We start from the raw sequence: 26429 nt of genomic DNA, 5'->3' as shown, positions 1-26429 counted from the left end.
GAGAGAGAGAACTGGGGTGATGCGGGAATAGTGAAAGAAAGAGATAGGAGAAAATTAATGAGGGAGAAGATGAGAGAGTGAGTGATAGAGAAAGATAGAGAGTGACTGAGAGAGAAAGTGAGTGAGAGAGACAGACAGATAGTGTGTGTTAGAAAAGAGAGAGATTGAGAGAGAGTGACAGGAACTGGTGTGTTTTAAACAGGAAGAGGCAAAACCTCGTCTGTAGTTCCTAGACTGCTGCTACCAACTGTAATATTCATAAGATAGACAACAGTTGGAAGACATAAAGACTCCTCCTCTGTTGCTGCTGCTGCTGCCGCCACCACCACCGTCACCATCAACAACAGCACTGACTTAGAAGAAAAAGAAAAAGAAACAAATAATAAACGGTGCACAACAGAGAGAGAACAAACAAACACCAGCGGGAACTAATAACAATTATACAGAGGCAGACAGAAAGAAATTGAAAATTAAACCGACATGTCAAGTGAAAGTGTCGAGACCATCTTTCTGTTCGTTCCGAACCTGATAGGTAAGTTAGAAACATGTGAATGAAACATGTTGGAGTTTTATTGTTGAGTTGTTGCTGAATGTTGTTGGTGGTAGTTGTTGTTTCCAGTCTTCATTACATGGTAAACAAACCATATTGGTGTTGTTGCCTCGATACATATTAAATGTTTGTTTATATTAATTTTGTCAAATGAGTTGGATGAAGGTCAAATTAATTCACTTACATCGTTTCGGTTAATTGATATTATCCCTATAACATTTTATTCCTATAGATTCCATCACAGGATTCTACAGAGAGAGAGAGAGAGAGAATATAAGGAAGTGTACTTATATATATATATATATATATATATATATATATAATTTAATAATAAGGGTAGAAATTGATATTAATCAATTAAAACCAGTAGATGATTCGGCATCTATTTCTAGCATATAGGAGTCCACTTTTGCTGGTCATTCCTCTTATTTTTGTATATATATAAATATATATATATATATATATAAACACATATATTCGGTATTGTTTTAGTCTGTTGGCACACACATACACGCACAATGTTTTGATCTGTTCTCTCTCTCACACACACACGTGTATGTGTGTGTGTGTGTTTTGATAATCAAAATTAACGTCTTTCTTGATTTCAGGCTGGCTTCTGTTGATTTTATTTTTAACAGACTTAAATGGATGTTTTGTGTAATAATAATGATAAATACGGTGTCAGTAATTGAACTGAACAATGGTAACTTAATTTATTCTTGATTCCACAAACATCCCCTTTTAAAGTAAGGGGTTATGTGTATATACATATATATGTGTGTGTGTGTGTGTGTGTATCAGTTGATTTAACAGCAGTATATAACTGGTATATTTATTGATTTCCAGTACAACGAGAAGTTGAATAAAACGAAATATATTCAGTTTTAGTTTCATTAGTAATAATTCATTAACGTTCTCTGTTTTTAATCTATCGACACCATTTGCAGAATATTTGGAATTGAATATTTTACATGATTACTGTAAAAATGGTGATTTTCGACTGTCTGCGAGTTGCTATTATAATTTATTCAATGTCAGATTTGTATTTGATAACATTTGTTGATCTCTAAGCTCATTTTAAACTTACTATTTTCAGTTTAATCTAATATGATTAATCATTAGATGGATGGATGATAGATGATGGATGATTGATAGATGGATGATTGATAGACAAATAGATGGATGATAGATAGAAAGACAGACAATATGAGATAGATGTACATGATTTCATCTGTTGAATATTTTGTGGATTCATTCATAGCTAAATACCTAAATATTTTACACACATTGTGTTTGTATACATGAATCTATCCTCTGTCTCTCTATTTATCGATCTTTCTGTGGATATTTCGATGTTAAATATTGTTTGATATGGCTTGGACATTTTTTTTATAGATAAGCAAATATACATATGCGACGGAATCGACTCAAAATTGTTGATATTTATTTTATCGACCATTGTAAATCATCTAGTTCGATGCTGTACTCTGGTTTATCATCTTCCATGCTCTTGTATCATTTTGCTAGAGTTATTTTGAAACTAGGTATCAAAATAGTATTGTTTCCTGTATTGTGTATATCGATAAGCCAAATACGCATCGAACTGTTATTGGGCTGCGAGATTTAAATGGATTAGATTCAGATGTGGTGATGATGATGGTGGTGGTGGTGGTGGTGGTGGTGGTATATGTGTGAGCGCGTGTGAACGACAGGTAGTCATGGCCCGAACAAGTGATTATTTTAATTCTTTTTTCAGTTGCACTGGTTGGTTAATCTACCATATCTGTTAGGTTGGCCCATTTACGTTAACACACCCTCATACATAAACACACACGTAGTTCTGGACTGGAATTAAAGCCCTATATATATATATATATTATAATTTAGGGTACTTTCTGGTTATTTTTTACTTTGTTCGTAGTATGATGAAGATACGTTAAATTGTAAACATACTACAATTTAATATATATATGGGTGGAAGGTATGTAGGTAGGTGGGTATACATGCACAAACACACTATTTTAAAGAATGGATTGTGACATTGTATTTTGTATATGATGATCATTCCCTTTTTTTACTGACTTTGGAGGACAAGAAAGATCTGAGAAGAAGAGGAGGAGGAAAGTCCAGGGGTATGAATTTGTGGGGACGAAGGATTGGATAGATTGGTTAGTGCAAGGAAAGAGTGGTTGGACGCATCAAGGGTAACGAGAGGTGGAGACAAGTGGGACGGGGGTTGGCTGAGTGGTGGAGGTTCGAGACCAATCTGCTCCAAGGATCAGAGATTATTATAGTAATGTCAAATTACGTAAAGGATTCGGCACAGCATACCTGTGGGCTAGGGGCTGGAGTGTGTCCGTTATGGAATTCCAACCAGTCAAGTGGTCCTTTTGGGTGCGAATCACGATGTCAGTGTGTGAATGGGTGGGAGGTTGCAACATCGTCCCAGATGTGGGTGCAATAGTCTATTGTGGATCTCACATGAACCTTATAGAACGTCAACAGATGTTTGGGAACCGAAATATTTTCTGGTCTTGAAGATAAGGGCTAGTTTTTTTTTTAATGTAGTCCTAGATATGCTAAGAATGAATTTTTACCAAAACTGACCCTCACTAATAGTGAGACCCACATTTGGATCGACTGTGTGGGCTCTTGCTGAGAGCTGCTCATGTTTAGTGTGTATGGGGGCTATGGTGCAGAGGTGCTTTCGTAATATGAGTAGTGTTTGAGGGCTGTTTATTATTTTCTTTTCTGTTAAATGAGACAAACTTGGCATAGTCCCATTGGAGATTGAAGATCTCTTTATGGAATCAATGCAAGTTTGGCATGTGGCATATAGGTTGCATGTATATGATGCATGATTAAGGAAGTTTAAAGATGAATGACAGGTTGGTCATCGGCAGAAGAGTGGGCCTTTTTGGATGTGGCAGTAAGAGATTGGTGCATAGAAAGGAACCAACACCAGAATTGTTAGGGAGTAGAACAGTAAAAGCTTTGTTAAGACATATTGTAATGGTGTGATTTATTGGAAACTGCTGATTCAAGAGATAAGGAACCCATTAGGAGTTTTTAATGGAAGATTTGCTTGCCAGATATGGTTGAAGGCTTTGCTGAACTTCTCTCAAGCAAAATCCCATTGTTGGACAACATAAGAGAATTGGTCTCCTGTAGATCTGGCTTTGCATAAGCCATATTGATTGTCACTGGAGAGAGAAATTCAAGGTGTTGAAGAATGTCTTGTAATGGCTGTCTTCATTTCCTTAGAGATGTTTGAGGTGAGAGTAACAGGGCAGTAGTTGGATGGGTCAGAAGGGTTACCTCTCTTTGGAATACTGAATCACATTTCTGAATGTCATTGTATATCCTTGAATAAAGTGAGAGATTAGAGTTTGGTGAGTATAAGAGCAAGTGGGACAATGCAATGTTTGAGTGTAATGAAAGAAACATTATAAGGACCAGTGGATTTGTTTGAAGCAGCTGGAATTTTTTCTTCACTTGGCTTGTGTATATAAGTGGGGTGGAGTGCCTATTGGAATAAAAGGGGGTAGATTGGCTAAAGTGTGTAGAGGTTACATTCTTGAGTCATACTGAGTCATAAGGGGCTGGTTTCCCTGTTTTCCCACCTGAATGGGACGCCAGTCCCTCTCAAGATTACTCATTTTTGCCAGCTGAGTGGACTGGAACAAAATGAAATTAAGTACCTTGCTCAAGAACACAACACGTCACCTGGTCTAGGAATTGAAACCATGATCTTATGATCATGAGTCCTACACCCTAACCACTAAGCCATGCACCTCCTAAGGTGTGTAGAGTAGAAGTGTATGCAAAATGGGCAGAACAGGTAGAAGCTTTCTCTATGAAGGTACAACTTACAGAGCCATTGTTGTTTAGACGAGGAGGAAAAGAGGATTCTAAGGTTGGTGGAGATCCTTTTGGCAAGGGACCAGAAGGATGAGTTACAGTTTGGGAAATGGGGGAAAGTTTGAGGGTCTTGTGATACACAAAGGCATCTTTTGCATATCAGACTAGATAAGTATAGTATGGGGCTGGAATACAAAAAGAAGGTGAATTGTTGTAAAGAGATGGGAAGAGCAAGGAATTCAGCTTCTGAGATGTCTGTGAGATTCCTAAAGAGTTGTGAGTATTGAAGTCACCAAAAAGGATGACTTCAGAGAAGGGAGAAGAGAGACAGAAGAAGTCCTTAATATAGGAGAACTGGTCAAAGGGTTGTTTATGGTGTGAGTAGCTCAAGGAGTGATAGAGGAAGATGTACTTAGAAGGAATAAGAGAGGGGAAACTTTGAACCAGAATAACTGGAAGTCATTTATGCCAAAATCTAAATGAAAAAAAAGGAAAATTAAGATTAGTTATATGTAGGTAATGTATCCTCCCCTGGAAGACATGATGCAGACCGTAAATCCCGTACAATCTCACCTGCTGTGGGTCAGTACTTCCCCACCAAATGAACTCATGGCCACATGGTTGAGAAGCAAGCTTTTTGACTACACAGCCATACCTGTGCCTGTATGTGTATGTACACATGGAGCAATGTCAAATGAAATGTCTTGCTGAAGAGAAAAAACACATTGCCACTCTGGGAATTGAAACTACAGTCTTGCAATCATGAGTGCAACACCCAAACCTTATTTGACCTCGTGCCCTCTCTCTCTCACACACACACACACACACACACACACACACACACACACACAAATGATATATATTTATATATGTGTGGTATGTTTGCTTCCCAACCACATGGTTCCAAGCTCAATTGCATTGCATGGCATCTTGAATAAGTGTCTCCTACTATAGCCCTGAACCAACCAAAGCCTTGTGTGAGTGGATCTGGTAGACAGAAACTGAAAGAAACTCAGCATATGTATGTGTGTATGTATGTATGTATGTATGTATGTATCTGTCTGTCTATGTATAGTATAGTATAGTATAGTATAGTATAATATAGTAGGTTGAGTAAAAAGTAAGCAACATCTTGAACCATGAAGAATTTGTACTGGATTTGTGCAGAGATTAGAATTTTTGTTAAGCATTTTTTTGCAATTGTCTGAAAATACAGACGTAGACTTGCTCAAATACCTCAATAAATTAACATTAATATTTCTTTTGCCATTGTTATAATCATCTGAAACGGAACTGTCAAAGCACAATATTTGAGCAATTTTGCTGTTCAACTTCAAAATAGGACATAAAGTAGCTGAAACTGCTTGCGATATCAACGAAATGGTTGGTGAGGAAATGACCAGTGAGTGGTCAGCTTGAAAATGGTTTAAACGATTTTGCAGTGGAGACCTGAACTTTGAAGATCGTGAGTGTAGTGGACACCCATCTGTCATCGATAACAGTCAATTATAGACCATCATTGAGAAAGATCCATGTAAAACCACTCGAGAACTGGTAAAAGAACTTCAAGTCAGCCAGAAAACAGCTGGCAACCATTTGCATGCGATTGGAAAATCAAAAAAGCTTGATAAATGGGTATTACACAATTTGAAGAAAATCAGAAAATGCACAGATATGAAATTTACTCATCACTTTTTCTCCATAACCAGACTGTTCCATTTCTCAACCGTATTGTAACTTGTGATGAAAAGTGGACTCTGTACAATAATAAAAAACGTTCTTCGCAGTGGTTGGACCAAAATGAAGCACTTTCGTAGAGGTAGTTGCATTGAGATGGGGAGATAGCTTTTTCTTTTTAATTCTGGTTAGGTAAGATATGAAATTGTCTGTACAGCTATAATTTACTTTGAGGTTGTATCTATTAAAAATTTTGTGTAAGTTATGGTCACTTGAGAAGTGTCTGTTTATTACATTTACGAAGGCTCTGGCAATATTTGGTTCTAATGTTTAAACTTTTTCTTTTTCTCCTAACATTTAAGTGTCCTTGTTGAGGGATGTATTTTATCCTTTTGCTAAAGTCACTTCTTCTCATGGTTTCATCATCAAATATAGCAACACAGTCAAAAATTTCCGTATTGAATAATATTTTTGATACTTTTTTTTACTAATGTTACAAGTCCTTGAAGATGTTGGGTGGGTGAAAAGTAGTTTTATTAATGTAATGTATGATCTTGTTCTATTTTCTATAGGGGCTGTAAGTTTCTAGTACTAGGACCATAGTGAGGTCTAAAATGTTTTCTATGTTACTGTTTGTACTAAGAGTAATTCCGAGGACAAAGCTTTTAAACTCATCAAGTCTTTTTTTTTTATGTCATTCTAATTGGTACCCATTTTTATTGAATGGTGTTGTAAGATCATCATCTCAAGACAATCCTAATTCTATAAAGTTAAATCTGGATATTGCATTGTCTAAAATAAATAGACCTATAAGGTTGCAGATTTCTGCTCAATCATAGCCTCCCATTAGAACATTGAAAAATTCTGGTCCATTATGTTTTACCCAGGAAATTTTGTCAAAAGATAGGAGTGACTTTCTGTTATGCATAATGAAATCTATGTCCAGGCCTGAAATTGTGACATACCTGCAGGCAAAATTTAAGGCTTTTATTAATAAGTTCTCAGCGATAGAAAGGTAAAAATCATATCAAACCAGTCTGTCTGTCACCAAGGAATATATATACACATATATTTGTGTGTGTGTGTGTGTGGCAGATGATAAATATTCCTGACAGGCTGTGATTGTGGAACAGCTTTGCTTGTTGCATAAAGCAGTGACAATATTGGCAGTAGTTACAACACTACAACTCTCTCCTCCTCCTCCTCCTCCTCCTCTGAAATCAGTAGAGTTGGTCAGTTGTCAATCAATCCCACTTTTACTATTTAAAATGTCAAACATCCATCACATTTCATTTGTGTAATATCAATGAAATATTAATTGCACAAATTTTAATAACAACATTCGTTAATGGATATGTGCAGCTCTTTACATTCTGAGTTCAGATTCCACCAAGGTGGACTTTGCCTTTCATCCTTTCAGGGTCATTAAAGATTAAGTACCTGTTGAGTACAAAGGTCAATGTAAATGATTAACACCTTGTTGCCAAAATGAAATTTGCATTAATGGATATGTGTGTGTGTATCTGCTTCTATGTAACCCTGACCACCATCTCTGTCATTATACATTTTCTCTCTCTCTCTTCACCACAAACTTCCTTTACCTGTCTACCCCTACCTATAATCTTCTTATTTCTCATCTACCTGCAGTGTTGTTATACTGCTACTCTTTACTCTTTATCTATGGTCATTTATCACAGCCTTTCCTGAGTCAATTCTAATTTTTATCAGCTTCCCACCTGCAACTCACATTTACCAGCTGTCTCACCTCTACCCTTGCCCACCATTCACTATGTTCACCTCTATCTCTATCTGTTTCTCATTCTCTCCTCACACTCTTCCCAATCTTTCCTGTTCTCTCTTACACTCACCTTCTGCCTTCAGTACACCCTCACACGTCATCACCATCATCTTTACTTCTTTCTCCACCTGCTCCCACCTGTCCTTACATAATACAAGATAGTCATATATCTCTCCAAGAGCAACACACATCTACCATAATTTATCTTCTCAACACCTCCCATAAAGCCATCTCTGTCTCTCTCTTCTACAACCCCACTCTGTTGAAGGGGCTTTTTTTTTTTTTATATCTTGTGAGTTAACATGGTAATATCATCTGTACCTGTGTCTCAAAAAGAAGCACTCAGTTACACTCTGTAAAATGGTTGGCATTAGGAAGGGAAGCATCCAACTATTGAAACCATGTCAAAGCAGACATCGGAACTTGATGCAGTCTTCCATATTGGATCCTATTAAACTGTTCTACCCTTGCCAACATGGAAAGCTTAAATGATGATATGGTGTTAGGAAGGGCATCCAGGTGTAGAAACACTGCCAAATCAGATTGGAGCCTGGTGTAGCCATCTGGTTTCACCAGTCCTCAGTCAAATCGTCCAACCCATGCTAGCATGGAAAGCAGATGTTAAACGACGATGATGTCAGTTTTGATTATTTTGATTAACACTTATCTCTCAACGTTTTTAGCCTTGTGCCTTAATCAGAACCTAATGATGATAACAAGGTGGTGAGCTGGAAAATCATTAGCACATTGGGCAAAATACTTAGCAGTATTTCATCTGTCCATATGTTCTGAGTTCAAATTCTGCTGAGGTCGACTTTGCCTTTCATCCTTTTGGGGTAAGTAAAATAAGTACGAGTATAATATTGGAGTCAATGTTATTGACTATCTCCCTCCCCCAAATTCCAGGCCTTGTGCCTATAGTAGAAAAGATTATTATTATTGTTATTCAACATTTGGTAGTTTCAGGCAAGTTTCTACTGCACCACCAACTACACCTTCATGTTGCTGGGGTGTGTGCAGCATTGTGTGCTCTTTTTTGTTGTTGGGAGTGTGAAAACTCTTCCTGGTATTTTATTGTGTCAGTTTCTTTCCTTCGTGGGGTGTGCTGCATTCTTTGTTGTACTAGTGTTTGTATTGTGAATTGTGTGTGGATATCTAGCCTGTTGGTGATAGTTTATTTCATTGGATATTTGCTATATCGAGTGTATCTTGTGTTTGTGGGTTGTTTTCTTTGGGTTGTATTATTTAATTGATGGTGTCTTACTTAGAATGTGGGCTGTTCCTAACAGAGCTATCTTTTTGAATAGTGTGTAGTGTTGAGGATCCAGGTGTAGCTTCTACATTTTTGTTCATATCTTTTATTATCATTCCCACTGTACCAGTTATTACTGGTATTGTTTTCACCTTTATGCCCCACATCTTGAATATTTCAATTTCAAGGTCTTTGCACTTTGACAATTTCTCCACTTCTTTTTGGACAACATTTTGGTCAGAAGGGATTGCAATGTCTATCAGTAAGCAGGTGGATTTTTGTCTGGGCAATTAGTTTTTATTTCTTTCTTTGAACAGGTATTGTTGCCTGGTCATTGTCATTTACTTCGTCTGGCACATGTTTATACCTTTTCTTGTTAGTTTTTATGTTTTAATGTTGGTATATTGTTCAGTGGATAAAATTACTTACTCGGTTGTGTCTGTATATATATTCAAATTTGACAAGGACTGGACAGCCAGAGACGATGTGGTTGACTGTCTCATTGAGCTGATTGCACATTCTGCATTTGGTATGAGATCCTGTTTTCATTATTTTGCTTTTATAGTTGTTCGTAGTGAGGCATTGGTCTTGTGCCGTGAGAATCAGTCTTTCTGTTTCGGCTTTTAGTCCAGAGCTTTTGAACCATTGTTGGCTTTTACTTAAGCTCACTTCCTCTCTGTCAAGCCTTGCAGGATATTGGCCATGGAATGACTTTTCTCTCCGTTTCTTCTTTAGTATGTTTTATAATTCTGTTTCCATGTTATTTGTTTGTCTCTTTAACCATTTCTGTTATACTGTCATCTGAATCAGTGTAGTTTGCTTCTGTTTTGTATTTTGTTGCCTCCTTGTGTGTATAGAGAAAAGTGTTTTCTTTTTCACATGTTGCTTTATTACATGTGATAGTCTTCCACTGTTTGTACTTTTCTAGTCCAACTGTTGTTATTTTATAGTAGTTCTCTATCTGTGTCCGGCCATGGCCTCCTTTTGAGCTGGGTAGATATATTCTTTCTGTGTTTGCTTTGGGGTTGTGACTTCAGTCTGCTGTTAATAGCTTTCTGGCTTTTCTAAATTTCTCAATTCACTGATATTATTATTATTATTGTTGTTGTTGTTGTTCTTCTTCTTCTTCTTCTTCTTATTATTGTTATTATTATTATTATTGTTATTATTATTATTATTATTATTATTATTTTATTTTTTTATTTATTTATTTTTATTTTGGTTTGGTTCAAGTTCGGTCTTAGCCCTAGTATGATTTATATGGATAGTGGGTTACGACCCATAACCTTAAGTATCCACAAGTTTTCAGCAGTCTTTCAAAGTGCTTAGAACACTACTGATAATCCTTGCTGTCCCAAAGAAACAAACTTCCTGTAGGAGCTCTACTGGGCATTCCATTTCAATCTCCTCCAGCCATTTGTCTACGTCTTTGCTTACCGTTCCCAATGCACCAATTATTTTAGGCACCACCTTTACTATTCTCATGCTCCAAATTCTTCCTATTTCAAATTTTAAGGGACTGTATTTTTTTTGTTTTTCTTCCTCTTTCTTTACAATCCTCAAATCAAATGGGCATTATTATTATCATTCAACGTTTGGTAGTTTGAGGCAAATTCCTACTGTATCACCTGCTACACCCCTGTGTTGCTGGGCTGTGTGCAGCACTGTGTGTTCTTTTTTTATTGTTGAGAGAGTACAAACTCTCCCAATATTGTATTGCGTCAGTTACTTTTTGTTTAAGCTGTTGTTATTGAATTGATATTATTATTATTATTATTATTATTAGCAATAACAGCTGTGGGTTTCTAAAATCGTTGGAGCATCAAACAAATTGCCTTGCTGTATTTGTTCAGGCTTTTTAGATTATAAGTTCTTGGCCATCTGATTTTCAACGTAACCTTTTTTTGCCAAGTACCTCTATTCTAGTCAGGTAATGAGGTTGGTATAATTAAATAACCCCTCCCTTCCTCAATTTGTTGGCTTTACACCTGAATTAGAAACAATTATTATTAGTAGACTGGTTCCCAAGCACCATCTGAATGTAGTCGATGCCAGTGCCCCCTGACTAGCTCCCATGCCGGTGGCACATAAAAAGCACTGAGTGTGATTGATGCGAGGGCCACCTGACTGGCTCCTGTGCTGGTGGCACATAAAAGCACCCACTACACCCTCGGAGTGGTTGGTGTTAGGAAGGGCATCCAGCTGTAGAAACCTTGCCAGATCAGATTGGGGCCTGGTGCAGCCACTGGCTTTCCAGACCTCAGTCAAACCGTCCAACCCATGCCGGCATAGAAAACAGACGTTAAACAATGATGATGATGATGATGATGTTGATATTTCATATGCTGTGAAAAATATGATACTAGAGGAACCAAGATAGATAAACAAATCAACCATAATAGTATCTCAATGAATACATTAAAGCATTGTATTCTGATTTGTACCCAGCTAATACATGATTCTTGAACTCAAATCAAATATCTCCTGTTCTGACTTTATTAGATCTTTTTTTTTTTTTTACTTGTTTCAGTCATTAGACTATGGCCATGCTGGGGCACCGCCTTGAAGAATTTTTAGTCAAACAAATTGACCCCAAGACTTTTTTTTTCTTTTAAGCCTGGTACTTATTTTATCAGGGAATGTAAATGCACCAACACCGTTTGTCAAGTGGTGGTGGACACGGACACACACACACACATTTATATACAATAGGCTTTGAGTTTCTGCCTACCAAATCCACTAACATGGTGTTAATCAGCGCAAAACTATAGAAGGTACTTGCCCAAGCTGCCATGCAGTAGGACTGAACCTGTATATTATTATTGTTAATAGAATGGATCTAAATTAAGAGTGATGTGATCAATACTTTGTTCTAAAAAAAAAAACACACCTGTGTGATTGGAATTCTGGATATTAAGAAGGAATCTTTTAATGCATGTGTCTCCCAAAATGTTTTCAAATAATAGAATAGAAAATTATGTACCTGTGTATATATACTGGCATGGGTGACATGCAAAAGGCACTTGTGCTGGTGATACATAAAAGGCACACATTACACTCTTGGAGTGGTTGACATTAAGAGAGACATCCAACCAAAACAGACTGGAATCTTGTGCAGCTCTCCAGCTTACCAGTTCCGGTCAAACTGTCCAACCCATGCCAGCATGGAAAATGGACACTAAATGTTGATGATGATGATATCTGAATAGAAGGTAAAATTATGTATGTCTTACTATTGCTAATAATGATAATAATGAATAGCATTATGTAATTGAAATTGCATTTTACTAATTAGCAATATTGACAGCTTCTTTCTCTGTTTTGGTTCTTATTTCCTGCTTTTTAAATTTTTTACAGATTATGGACGAGTTGTGTTTGCCTTTGCTGCATTTTACTTCATGCAAACAAATTATCAGCTAGCAGCTTTCCTTTATCTTCTCAGTGGATTTTTGGATTCATTTGATGGACATGCTGCTCGAGTTTTGAATCAAGGTAAAGAAATATTATCTCCTTTTCAAGCTGTTTATTTTCATACATAATTTAAATATTAATTAGAAATCATTGTTGCATTAATAAAGAAAAAAAAGCTAAGATTTTCAATTTATTTTTATATTGTGCATTTTCTGAAAATAGCATCATTAGTTATAGGTTTCCGATGCTTCCAGTCATTAGTTCATTACATTTCCAATGCTGAGAGTGATTAAGGAGTGTCCATACAAGTTGGATGGAATAGCGAGTTCATTGCCAGTACTGCTGGACTGGCCTTCGTGCCGGTGGCACGTAAAAGCACCCACTACACTCTCTGAGTGGTTGGCTTTAGGAAGGGCATCCAGCTGTAGAAACTCTGCCAAATCAGATTGGAGCCTGGTTGTAGCCATCTGGTTTCACCAGTCCTCAGTCAAATCGTCTAACCCATGCTAGCATGGAAAGTGGACGTTAAACGATGATGATGATGATGATGAAGGTATCTTTAGGTGGCAACTAGTTATATATATATATATATATATATATATATATATATATATATATATATATATATATATATATATATATACACATATATATATATATGTATACATGTGTATATATATATATATATATATCTTTTAGCTACAAGAATCCATCTTCACACTTTTAACCAACCAAAATTTATTTTGATCAGAGGTTCTCAACCAGGATCCATGTGACCCTTTAAGGGTCCATATAAGATTTTGTTGTTAAAATTTATCTGCAATAAATCAGTTATAAATGGCAGTGCCCCAGCATGGCCACAGCTCATGAGCTGAAACTAGATAAAATGAAATAAAATGAAAATGAAATACTTCTACAATACACCAAATATTTTAACACTTTTTTTTATACAATCCCTAATAATATTTAATTATGAAAATTTAATTGGATTTCTAAAAAGAAATCAAATGACTAGGAGGGTCTATCTTAGTAAAATAGGAGCCAAAGGGTTCTATAGGCAAAAAGTGGTTGAGAGCCACTGATTTAAATGCTTACAGAAGAAAATATATGGTCATGTTGCAATACTGTTGTATCAAAACTGGAATGGATGTGCAACAGACTTTTCAACCTCACAGTCGTACATGCAAAAACCATTTCTTTAATCTCAAGCATTTTTTAGATTTTCAGCTAACAGTTATGTTCTTTATCTGGCCAATAATTTTTCCATATTTCTCTTTCTTACCACTAACACTTGACTGTGAAGAAGTGAATCCTGTTTTGTCTATTGAGACAAATCAGAAACAAGAGTAACAGAATAATGCACTACTTGTATCTCCTCAATAAAGCTCATTCATAACTTTGCTTGACTGATATAAAACATGGTTGGTCCTTGCACAGCTTTTAACATAATGAGACTCGTAAACTTCTTGGTCAAAACTTTCTATGGATTACACCTTTAATTAATTAATCATGTAGACCTATAGATTTTTCATTACTATATCTATTCATGTTACTCACCCACCCCATAGTCTCTCACTTCAGCTCTGATGTACCCAATTTAATGTCACTGTTGTCAATATTCATTAACCTCTATTATCACTATAGAAGCCTTCCAATTCCTTTAAATCTGCTCTCCTGTCAATTGATAAAATCAACAGCTTCTTTCAGACATTGTGCTTTAGCATTTAAACCAGCCTTATCCAACCGCAATATTATACCTGTTTTAATGAGTAAATAATCCAAATCCAGTCTCTCACATCTACTCTACAATTTCAATCTAAAAATAGATTATTGTATCATTGAAATGTCAAAGCCAGAAGATAATGCACGTTTAATTGAAAACAATGTGAATACTGATATATTTCAATCATATCATTGAAATGTCAACGCTATGAGATAACGCCTGATTAACTGAAAGAAAAAAAATGTGAATAAATAAGCAATACATTGGAGGGAATAATCTGAATGCTAAAGGGTTAATGATAAACCTCGCCATACTTACCAATGTCACTCCTATACTGTACGTGAGAAATATTACATGTGTTGTTTATCTCGAGTTACTTCCCTTGAAACTTTATTTCGTCATCAATTTTAAAAAGGCGACAAAATGATTTGGCTTCCTCTGGAAGATAAAGAAATGTTTACATAATCCAGATATAAAATAAACTGTGGGATATTTACTATTTCCATACCTGGCATGATGTAGCTCAATCAATCATTGGCATCTTTGAAAATATTCTGAATAAAGACATTTGTTTGATTAATAAACTCTCATTTCATGAAAATTTTAAGTATATTTTTTTTATCTTTTACTTGTTATATTCATTAGACAGTAGCCATGCTGGGGCACCGTCTTGAAGGCTTTAGTTGAACAAATTAACCCCACGATTTGTCTTCCTTTTTAAGCCTGATACTTATTCTATTGGTCTCTTTTGCCAAACCACTAAGTTACAGGGACAAACACAGCAACACCAGTTGTCAAGTAATGGTGGAGGACATGCATAAATACACACACATAGATATGTATACATATACGATGGGCTTCTTTCAGTTTCCGTCTACCAAATCCACTCACAAGGCTTTGGTTGGCCCAAGGCTATAGCAGAAGACACTTGCCCAACGTGCCATGCAGTGGAACTGACCTTAGAACCACACTTCTTAACACACAGCCATCTCTGTGTCTATATATGTTGCTTATAATTTTTATCTTTTTACTTCAATTAATGATTTCATCATAATTTTTTTCTTTCAGAACATAATAATTGCATTCCCAAACTGTCCTGTGATATTCCTTCTATTTTAAACCAAATATTACATACATTTTTAAAATGTCTTCATTTACCCACCCCCACCCCATCCCCAAGGTACTTTATTAAGCTACTTCTCTTCTTGTGTATCCTTGCTTAACATTTATTTGTATCTTTTATATACATATGTACCTGTGACAGTGACACATAAAAAGCACCCATGTCATGTAAAAGGTGATTGGTGTTAGGAAGGGCAGCATGCAGCCATAGAAACGATGCCAAAACAATCGGAGCCTGGTGCATCTCCCCAGCTTGCCAGCCCTGGTCAAACCGTCCAACCATGCCATCATGGACAACGGATGTTAAATGATGATGATGACGATGATGACATACACACTCACATGCATATATTCTTTCTTTCTTTAAACTTCAGGTAGCAAACTTGGAGCCATGCTTGACCAACTTATAGACCGATTTACAACAATGTGTCTTATGGCAGCATTGTGTTTCTTCTACCCAAAATACATGCTATTTTTCCAGTTCAGCATGACAGTTGACATTGTCAGTCACTGGTTTCACTTACAAAGGTAAGTTGTTTGTTACATTACCAGCTTTCTCCATTTGCACCGATGGTTGATCCTATTGATATTGTACACATCTTAAATTGTAATCACTGCCCATGTATGACTAAGGGCTGATGTACTTGCCTTAAATCTTATTGTAATGGTAGGAGTTAAAAAGTTACAACTTACAGTACTCTTATGACTTGGACATTTTTATTCTAATTCAGTGGCACTCAATCATTTTTTGCCTATGAATCCCTTTGGTTCCTCTTTTGCTTAGATAGACCTTAATAGTCATTCACTGTGTGTAAAAATATCCTTTCTGTATTTTTATGATTAAATATTATTGGGAATTGTATTAAAACAAATTTAAACATCTTGTGTATTGCAGAAGTTTTAGTAATTTGTTGCAGATAAATTTTAACAACAAAATCTTGTATGGACCCTAGTTGAGAACCACTGCTTGAATTTGTTGTACAGCTGATTAAGTTAAAGTATTGCTGGTCCACCCATAGAAAAAGACTGGAGCAATTTCACCAGTTATGTCTCTACTTATATCCTGGCTACACTATGGCAGATCTATGTGATTGTGTTGAAGTCCTTGGGCACAGTCTACCAATGAAGTGTCTATAGTACTTCAGCACAGATTACAATAGAATGGTCTGGTGGTTGGGACAGAAGATAATAGGATCCCTGAGCAATTTGTGTATGGTGAGTTAGGCCAGAGTGAAACACCAGCACAGAAACTGAGATTAAGGTATGAGATATGAAGACTGTATCAAGAATACACTGGAAAAAATCAAAATCTTGGCAAATGAATAGAAAATTTTTTACTGTAGATTGTTCATCGTGAAAGAAGGCAGTGCATGGTGGCAAGAAGGAATGTAAATAAAATCATATTGAGCATGAAAAATTCAAGAGAGATGTTGATGTTAATTTAGCTTGTTATGATGGTGAACAATCTCGTTTAACTTGAGTGTTGTTGTGTCTAAAGCAGGTCTTAGAAGTCTTTAGAGAAATCACATACACACACATGGAAGTTGTTAGCCATTCATTATACAGCATCTCTACTGGTGGGAAGTATGGAAAAGAATGTAAATCAGGAGGTGGACTGAAGCATCACATGGAAATTCACCAAAGCAATATTGTAACACCTACTGCAAGAGGCGACCATCATTGTCACTTTTGTACAAAAGAATGTATCAAGCAGGACTGTAAAGCCACATCTGTGCTGCTCGTGTTTAAAAGAACAATAAAGCAATGGCATTACATGAAATCAAGTTGCAATCATCATATTTATATAGGTATATTTATACAACACACACACACACACACACACACATACATGCACTATTCTTTAAATGATGTTCGTAGTCAACATTCTGTTTTTATCATTATGATGGGTTTTCCTGTCTGACTGAAAGAGACTTTGCTGCTATTTCTGGTAGGTTGAGTAACTGCATAAAAGCATTATTGCATATATGTGTTTGTGGCAAAGGGACAGGAAGACATGGGATGAGGTGGTGAAGCATGACCTTAGAATGTTGGGCCTCACAGAGGTAATGACAAAAGATAGAGACCTCTGGAGATATGCTGTGACTGAGAAGACCTGGCTAATACAGCTGTAACCTACACCAGTGTTGCATAACCAGCCCATTCAAAAGTACCTTGTATTGTAGGGTGACATGCCGTGCTTGAGGAGACCTATTGAGTCAAGTACATCAACATCAAAATCAAATCACAATCAAATGGAAATTTTAGTTGTGATCCCTGTGCTGGTGGCACATTAAAAGCACCATCCAAATGTGGTTGATGCCAGCCTCCTCACCCCGACTGGCTCCTGTGCCGGTGGCATGTAAAAGGCACCATCCAAACGTGGCTTATACCAGCAGCATTTGACTGGCTCCCATGCTGGTGGCATGTAAAAAAGCACCCACTACACTCTCGGAGTGGTTAGCGTTAGGAAGGGCATCCAGCTGTAGCAGCACTGCCAGATCAGACTGGAGCCTGGTGCAGCCTCCTGGCTTCCCAGACCCCAGTCGAACCGTTCAACCCATGCCAGCATGGAAAACAGACATTAAACGATCATGGTGATGGTGATGATGATTTTGTCCACAATAATAATTTAACATTTCAATGACACAGCATAGCCAAAACTTCCCCATACATAAATAAAGTGCTAAATAAGCTTCAGTCAATTAGTTATTCACTAGAAGGAATGTTCCCAAGGGTTTTTTTTTTGTTTTTTTTTGTAAATCCCTAATTGTACTATATTGATAAATATTTATGTGGAAAATAATTGATTCTTTACCTTGCTGAAGGGTTTATTGAAATAATTTACTTCCACCTCAGAAATAAGTAATTTCTGGTGGTGAAACAGTCCGTTTCCAATAAATCAAAATTGGTTTAAAACAAAATAAACTATTTTTACTGACTGAAAGTCTAAGTAAATCTGTTGCTATTTCCATTATTTTTTTCTCTTTCATCTTTTAGTTTCTTCATTTCTTTTCATCATGCAGTATTTTGTTATAACTGAAAGTAAAATGTTCATGTCATTTTGTGTTTGTGTGTGTGATAAGCTTTGACTAAATATAAAGCATAAACCTTATTTTTCCTTATGTCACATATATAAATTTAACGAATAGTTTGAATAAGTTTGCTATTTATTTTGTTTTTCCAAATAAATTGCTCAAAAATCCTCAACTGTTGTAATTATAAGAAAAACCAGAAAAGCATGACATCAGAAATGCATCAAAGTGTTTTCTAACAAAATATAGAATAAAGAAAAAAAAAAAATCAAGTATATTACTGCCCTTCAGTTTTCTGAGTTGAAAATGCATTGAAACGATGCCATTATAGAACATTTTTCAAATTCCATAAAATGTCATTTCATGAAATCATTGAAACAGTATCTGTTGAATGGATGGATGGACAGATTGCTAGAGAAACACAGTTCTTATTAAAATATTGGCAATCAAAGTAAATTCCCAACAGGTAAATAAGGTGTACCCATACCCCAGTGGAACTTAGTTTGTTATTGAATATAATCTTGCAGGTGTTGAGATGTCAACCACAAAATCTGTAGGCCTCTGTGTATTTTAAAGATCACAGTGACCGAAGATGATTAATATACCCTTATTTACTTTATGTTTACTGTTTATTATGTTAGTTGGACTGGTGTTCCCGTCTTGATTGTTACTTTCGCTATGTTTTGGCTGTCATATTTAGAACATAACTTAACGTGAAATTATGATGAAACATGTTAATTTAGATCACCTTAAACAGGAAATTTGTGTCATAGGTTCAGGGCAGTTTCAGGGTTTGTATTAAAAAGGTTAAATATTTTCTTTAAAATGATTTTTTTAAATGAAATATTTTTAAGTAAATATTTTCTCTATTTTCAGTTCCCTTATGAAAGGTGCTGGTAGCCATAAAGTTCTTGATTTGTCAGCAAATCCAATTCTGCGCCATTATTATCACAATAAAGTATGTTATACATATTGTTTTTTTGAAATTTTAACTATGAAGTTTGTCCATTTCTAATTGATGCTTGTTTCCTGTTCAATTTTCTGTTAATTGCTATAAAAAATGCCTGCATTGTCTTTAAATTTTCATCTTGAAATAACCATTTATTCCAATGCTTTTCTTGCATGTCTTTGTGATATTGCTTCCTAAAACAAACATCACATTTAAGTAGAAGGGTATGGTTGATACAGTTGATCAAATTGACAAGAGTTCAATAAGAATCAAAAATCAGTTTAAATCTCTCCATCATATTTTGTGAAGGCACATGGCTCAGTGGTTCGAGTGTCAGGCTCACATTCATGAGGTTGTGAGTTCGATTCCTTGACCAGGCTGTGTGTTGTGCTCTTGAGCAAGACACTTTATTTCACGTTGCTCTAGTTCACTCAGCTGTAGAAATGAGTTGCGACTCTTCACTGGTGCCAAGCTGTATCAGCCTTTGCCTTTCCCTTGGATAAGATCAGTGGTATGGAGAGGGGAGGCTGGTATGCATGGGCGACTGCTGGTCTTCCATTTGTGCCTCAGAGGGTAGCTTTCTAGGTGCAAATCCCATTGTCATTCATGACCGAAGGGAGCCCATAGTTGGTATATTAAATGTAATACTTTCCTGGCACTTATTCACTTGGATGGTTGAAAAAGAAATTTGACCCACAAATCAGTTGAGCAAATATTATAACAACTTAACCAAATATGCCAGGCTGATTGCTGGAAGTGATCAAAGATATAGAAATATTAATATTTTACAGTTAAACCATTCTTTCCTTAAATGACAAAGCTGTAAACAATAAGATAGGAATAAAAATCTTCATCTAGTTTTTTTTTTTAATTTCAAATCAATATGTCTTCTTTACAAGGTTAAGTTAATAACTAGTGGACTATCACTTCATTGTTTAGAAGATCATGTGTACTGTTGGTGTCTCCTTGTTTCTTTGGACAAGACAGTTTACATTGCTGTTGGAAATAAGTATCAAAAAGGGTTGTGATAAGAGGCAAGCATCTTACCGAAAAAAATTGGGATTCTTTCCACTTAGTAAGTCTGCAAGGCCTAAGTGAGGACTTGTATTAACAACAATCGTAATACAATCCAATGAATTGATATCAAGAAGTTTGGTTGTTGAGGTGAGTGGAATAAATTTCAATATAGGTTCTTTGATGAAATGGAAGCACCTGTATTTGTTGAAACCATATCTAAAACATTAGAATTTTTCACTCCATCACAGCAACCAAATTCACTGATATCTACTAATTTGCTTTGATTTTATAATCATTGTTACTAATGCAGGCTCTCATCTACTTCCTTGAATTGTGATTTCACCTTAGTTTTAAAAAGTCTATATATTTGCCATGTATGATTTTATTCCGTTTCTCTTTTAGATCATTCTCTTTCTGATGTGTTCAGGCAATGAACTTTTCTACTGCTTGTTGTACGTCAGATATTTCACATCTGGACCAGCAGGTAATAAGTTTTATTGTTATAGTGTAATGTATATTGTAATACTTTGTTAAATTTGGCACCTCTTGTTCACAATAATTTCTGTGTAATCCAACTCTTGAAAAAGAAATTTTTTTGTCTTAAAAAGTGTTCTTTAGTTTGTAAAAATACTTCCTTAACAATATTTTTTACTCATCATAAATTTTTAAAAAAATAAATAATTTATTGCTTTAAAAATAATGTATACTGTCATGATAAATGGACAGGACATATTTTACAAAAAAAAACAAAAACATTTTTCTACATAAAATTGAGAACTGGAATCATTAATATTAATATTTCAAGAGATTACTTATTTTACTTAACAAATGATTTTTTTGATCAAGTATAATCATGTATTATACTATATAGGCTAATAAACTTTGAAATATAATATCCTACCCTTCTGATCAATTGTGATAGATGGTTAAACAGTACATTTTTCTAAAATGGTTTCATTTAAGACTGCTTAAACCATCAAGATGAATTACAATTTAGATGTAATGTTTAAAGTTAGATTTGTAATATATATATATATATATGAATTGTTAATCCTTGCACATTATTTTCTCTCTCTGGTTTTTTTCATTCTCTCTCAATTTTTTTCCCCTCTCAACCCTTTCTGTCAAAGAATGTAGGTTCGAGACATCAAAAACTTTTCCATCCTTCCCAAGTGTCAAGCTAACTACACCTGCTTGTTGTTCCCTCAATTATCTTCATCTTTTGTTTTCTGTAAATTTGAACTATATATATATATATATATATATATATATATATATATATATATATATATATATATATATATATAAATATAATTAAGGGATCAGCAAAATATTTGCTTCACCATATACTGAAGTTCAGAAAAATAGCAGCTAAAAAAGCTGAGAATCTCACAGATAGCATCACTTGTAACTCACAAAGGTAAAAACAAGAAGAAAAAGAACAATGAAAAACTAACCAATTCAGATGATTAACAGCAGACGCGTTTCAGGATTATGATTAATAATTAACAATTAATAATCAATTTCCTTCATCAGTACTGTATTTCAGTAGTAAATTCGACTATGCTAGCAAACCCTGCAAGCATGGATGGGTAGTTCCACACTGACACAGATCAGAAAGCACAACTGAATTCACCTCGGCCAGCCAGTTCTAACTGTCCCCTATATATATATATATATATATATATATATATGTAACCACATGTGGATCGTTAGCGATTTCTTTTCCTCCGTCTTCCTTTTCTCTTGGACTTTCCTCCGTCTCTTGTTTCTGACGAAGAGCTTTGCTTGAAATGGAATGTTGTTTGTTGTTCATTTTCTTTCTTTTTATTTTTTTTTTTGGATTAATTTTATATATATATGTCTTTTGGACAAAACATCTAACTAATAATATTTTGCTTCTTTCAGTATTTGGAAGTATTGGACTTGTGACTGCATTGCTCTATCCTTGTGGATTGGTTGCTTTCCTGAAGACCATTATAAGCATCCTCCAACTTTACAGTGCAATGGCCAATGTTGCTGCTATTGACGTTGCAGATCGTGCTGCCCTCAGGACTTCAGAAAATAATGCAAAGAAAATATCTTAAGATTCTGGAAACTGTGAAATAAATGTATATTGAATAGGTATTTTATGAAAGTTTGATGCACACTCAAAAGTGTGTATGTGAGATATATATATATATATATATATATATATACACACACAAACACACAGACACACACACACACACACATATATATATAAATGTATATAGATATGTTTGTGAATGAATGTGTGTGTATGTATGTATGCATATATATATACATATGAATAGATTCAAAGATTTACATACACATTTTGTGTGTAGATATATATATTACATATTTAGTTGATGGTATACCTCAACAAAGATCATATGCACTATTGGGGAGCAAAAAAAAATAAATGCATTAAATTTTGTGTGTTTGTGTGTGTGCATGGATGCGTGCATGCATTTTGAATATTGTTCTACTATGCTCAATACTCAGTTTTCTCCCAGCTGGGATTTGAGATGCCATCTGAAGACTGGTTTGCCTCCATGAAATGCTGAGTAATGGCCATAATGGTACTATAGATCATCCTAATAAATTCAGTATTATTGGCTTTGTTTTGACACAAATTCCCATTTACACTATGAATGAATGCATACGCACACAAATATATATATATATATATATATATATATATATATATATATTACATGCACACACTCACACATGTCTATGTATGATATTAATATGTAATTGAATTTTCAAAGCACTGTACCGTTTTGTAAGAAAATGTTTGAATATTTTTTTTTTATTTGCTTCTGTTAAAACTATTTAAATTTAGTTATTTATTTTTATTTTGTGTATTATGTTTTTCACTGGCTTTTGTTGTTAACTAAGTTTTTTCACTTAATTTGTAAGCTATCATATTTAAATATTTTGGAGCTTCCAGCTTAAATATTCTTCAATAAAGCAAAACTGAAAAAAAAAAGAAGAAAAAATATTGTTACGCATCAGTAAACACTCCGTCTGATGTCTTCTCCTCACAATGAGATTTATAGTTTCTGAGTTACTTTTTCGTTACATTTAAAATCTCATCTACTCATTCTCAGTCAAATGTTTAGAATGTGTTTAACTTTATAGAGTTTGTTTATTGAACAAAATTTAAAACACACTTCACTAATTGTTATTCAAATTTATTTTTTAATGACCTTTTTTTCTTTCCAATTTTCTTCAGATAATGAGGATATTTGCATAGATTAAAATTCTTTATGGACCTTGTGGGTTTGGTTTTAATTTGATGATACCTAATTAACTTTTAATTTAAGCAATTTAATCACAATATTTCAAACGAATTGATCAAAGACAGAAATTGAGAAATACTTAAGGTTTTTAGTTTTCTTTTTCTTTTAGACTATTTAATTTAAAAAGAAAAATATTATGTAAAATATTAAATCCGAAGGTTAAAAAACAAAAAGCCTTCATGTCTTTGGCTTACCCGTCCACTAGCAGCATTAATGTTTTTCAAGAATGAAACTTTAGAAATCACCTCAAAGTTATAAATGAGCCAAATAATAACTTTACTTTTAAAACTTCATCAGTAAGCTGATTCCTTTAAATTCATTATTTCTTAATGAAAAAAAAATGTAATTAGACATCAACAAAGTGGGTTAATATCTTGAACATTGTTTATTAGAATGTGTTTGTTAATTTAGTTTTTATTAGGCTATTGAATGGAAACTTCCATTCTAGTCATTTCAGTTGGTTTCATGTTTATGATAACAATTATTCCATTTAATTTAATTTTACATAAGCATAAGAACTTTTAATGAAACTACAAGAAATACGGTATAAAATGTTTAACCTAATTTTAAACAGCTTCTTTTACAGTAAATTTTAAAAGAGATCTATTTTAAAACCATTTGGTATTGTAGAACTTCAAAGACTTTTTCGTATGCACATCATTGCAAATTTTTGCATTTTCAAAATCTAAATGATTACTCATTATTGCAAAGAGCAAATCTCTCTCTCTCTCTCTCTCTCTCTCTCTCTCTCTCTCTCTCTCTCTCTCTCTATCTCTCTCTCTCTCCCTCTCTCTCTCTCTCTCTCTCTCTCTCTCTCTCTCATTTCGTTACAGAAGCTACTTTCGCAATGAGTGTTCAACATTATCTCAAAATGGTTGAAAAAGTAACAAGTAAATAATTATTCCATACTTATATAGCATTTGAAATATTTCCTGTTTGAATTTTTCACATGCATTGCTTGTGGCATTTGGTATAAGCTCTCATGTGAAACTTCATGTTTAAAAAGAAAAAATTATGTAAAAAGAAAAAAAACATTGTTATTTTAATACATTCAGGTTTTATTTTACTTTTAAATAACATGAATCCATGTCTATATTGTCTATAAAGTTCTAAAATAATTGTTCTTGTTATCACTTGAAATCAGGTGTAATTGTTATATAATGGAAGATAAATAAAATCAATGGCAATAGAATTCGAGGTTTATTTAGTTTTTCTTGTGAATCCAGGGAGTGAGCGCTGAAGTAAGTACGCTCTGATTTTGGATTGTTCTGCTACATTCCACCACCATTTGAATAATAATTATATTGTTCATTCATATATCAAAAACAGATAGAAGCTTTGAATCTATAACTGCAATAGCTCTATACAAGAAATTTGAGTGTGTGTGTGTGCATGAAAATATATGTGAGTGTCTATATATATATATATATATATATATATATATTTATGAATGTATATATTATCAAGGCAGCTAGCTGGCAGAATCATTAACACACCAGATAAAATGCATAGTGGCATTTCTTCTCGTTTAATGTTTTGAGTTCAAATTCTGCCAAAGTGAACTTAGCCATTCATCCTTTTGGGGGTCGATAAAATAAGTACCAGTTGAGAACTGAGGTCAATGTAATCAACTTGGCCCCTCCCCTCAAAATTGCTGGCCTTGTGCCAAAAATTAGAAAGGATTATTTTCTAGCTTTACATTCTGAATTCAAATTCCATTGAGATTGACTTGACCTTTCATCCCTTAGGAGGGGGTCAATACAACAAGTACCAGTTAAGCACTGGGGTCAATGCATTCTAATAGCTCTTCCCTACAAAAAATTTCTGGCTTTTCGTGTATAGTAGAAAGGATTTTGATTATTATTATTATTAATTTCTGTTTCTTTTTTTTTTAATATATTTTTAGGCTTTTACAAAGCTAATTTATATTTTTAACGATGCATTATCTCTGATTAACAATTGACTGAAAAGTTAATTATTTTCTAATCATCCTTAAAAAAAAAAACAGTGTTGTTACTTTTGTTTGTTCTTTGTTTTTGTTTCACATCTTTATGATGAATGATTAAACAGAAAGAAAGTTCAAGAGATTGACCTACACACGTTTAGTTACAGATGGCATCATTCTTCAGATATGTTTGAAATGTGTGATAAAGCCAAGTTATTTACAATTAAAGAATCTAAACAAAATTGAAGTAACTTGATGTAATACTTCAAAGCATTTGTTTGTAGAGAAGAAGAGAAAATGCACTTGTGATTTCTTTTGTTTTTAAATATTTATTTAATGAACCCAAATGACATTTGGAAATTTGAAAGTTTTTATGTGCATTTAAGAATTTTTCATAATGCCTGATATAATGAACCAATTGTGAGGTTAGCCATATTTACATAGTAAATATACATATATACTTACATAGTATATACATATATACTTACATAGTAAATATACGTATATACTTACATAGTAAATATACATATATACTTACATAGTATATACATATATACTTACATAGTATATACATATATACTTACACAGTATATATACGTATATACTTACATAGTATATACATAATGTGTATTTAGTGAGGTTAGATATTGCACTTAGTATCAGTGGTAACAATTTCTTAGAATTTGCCATCTAAATGTTTGAACAAATATCATTTGCTTATATAATAATTAGGCTACTGTGTAAAACCATGACAATAAATATCTTTTCCAAGATCAATACT

The 26429-nt window shown here is 34.3% G+C and overlaps 1 protein-coding gene across 1 annotated transcript; it reads left to right on the top strand.

The window, feature by feature from the left end:
- On the top strand, positions 1 to 26425 carry LOC106868977 (CDP-diacylglycerol--inositol 3-phosphatidyltransferase). Its single transcript, XM_014914460.3, has 6 exons — positions 1 to 532; positions 12496 to 12630; positions 15769 to 15922; positions 19303 to 19384; positions 20795 to 20876; positions 22301 to 26425. The coding sequence occupies exons 1-6, from the start codon at positions 481 to 483 to the stop codon at positions 22477 to 22479; spliced, it is 684 nt and encodes a 227-aa protein (XP_014769946.1). The 5' UTR covers positions 1 to 480; the 3' UTR covers positions 22480 to 26425.
- Positions 26426 to 26429: the final 4 nt, after the last annotated feature.

This window comes from Octopus bimaculoides, chromosome Z (assembly GCF_046866305.1).
Source record: "Octopus bimaculoides isolate indiv1 chromosome Z, ASM4686630v1, whole genome shotgun sequence".
In the NCBI taxonomy this organism is placed as follows: Eukaryota; Metazoa; Mollusca; class Cephalopoda; order Octopoda; family Octopodidae; genus Octopus; species Octopus bimaculoides.
Note: the sequence above shows the minus strand (reverse complement) of the source record. Positions and strands in the feature narration are given on the sequence as shown.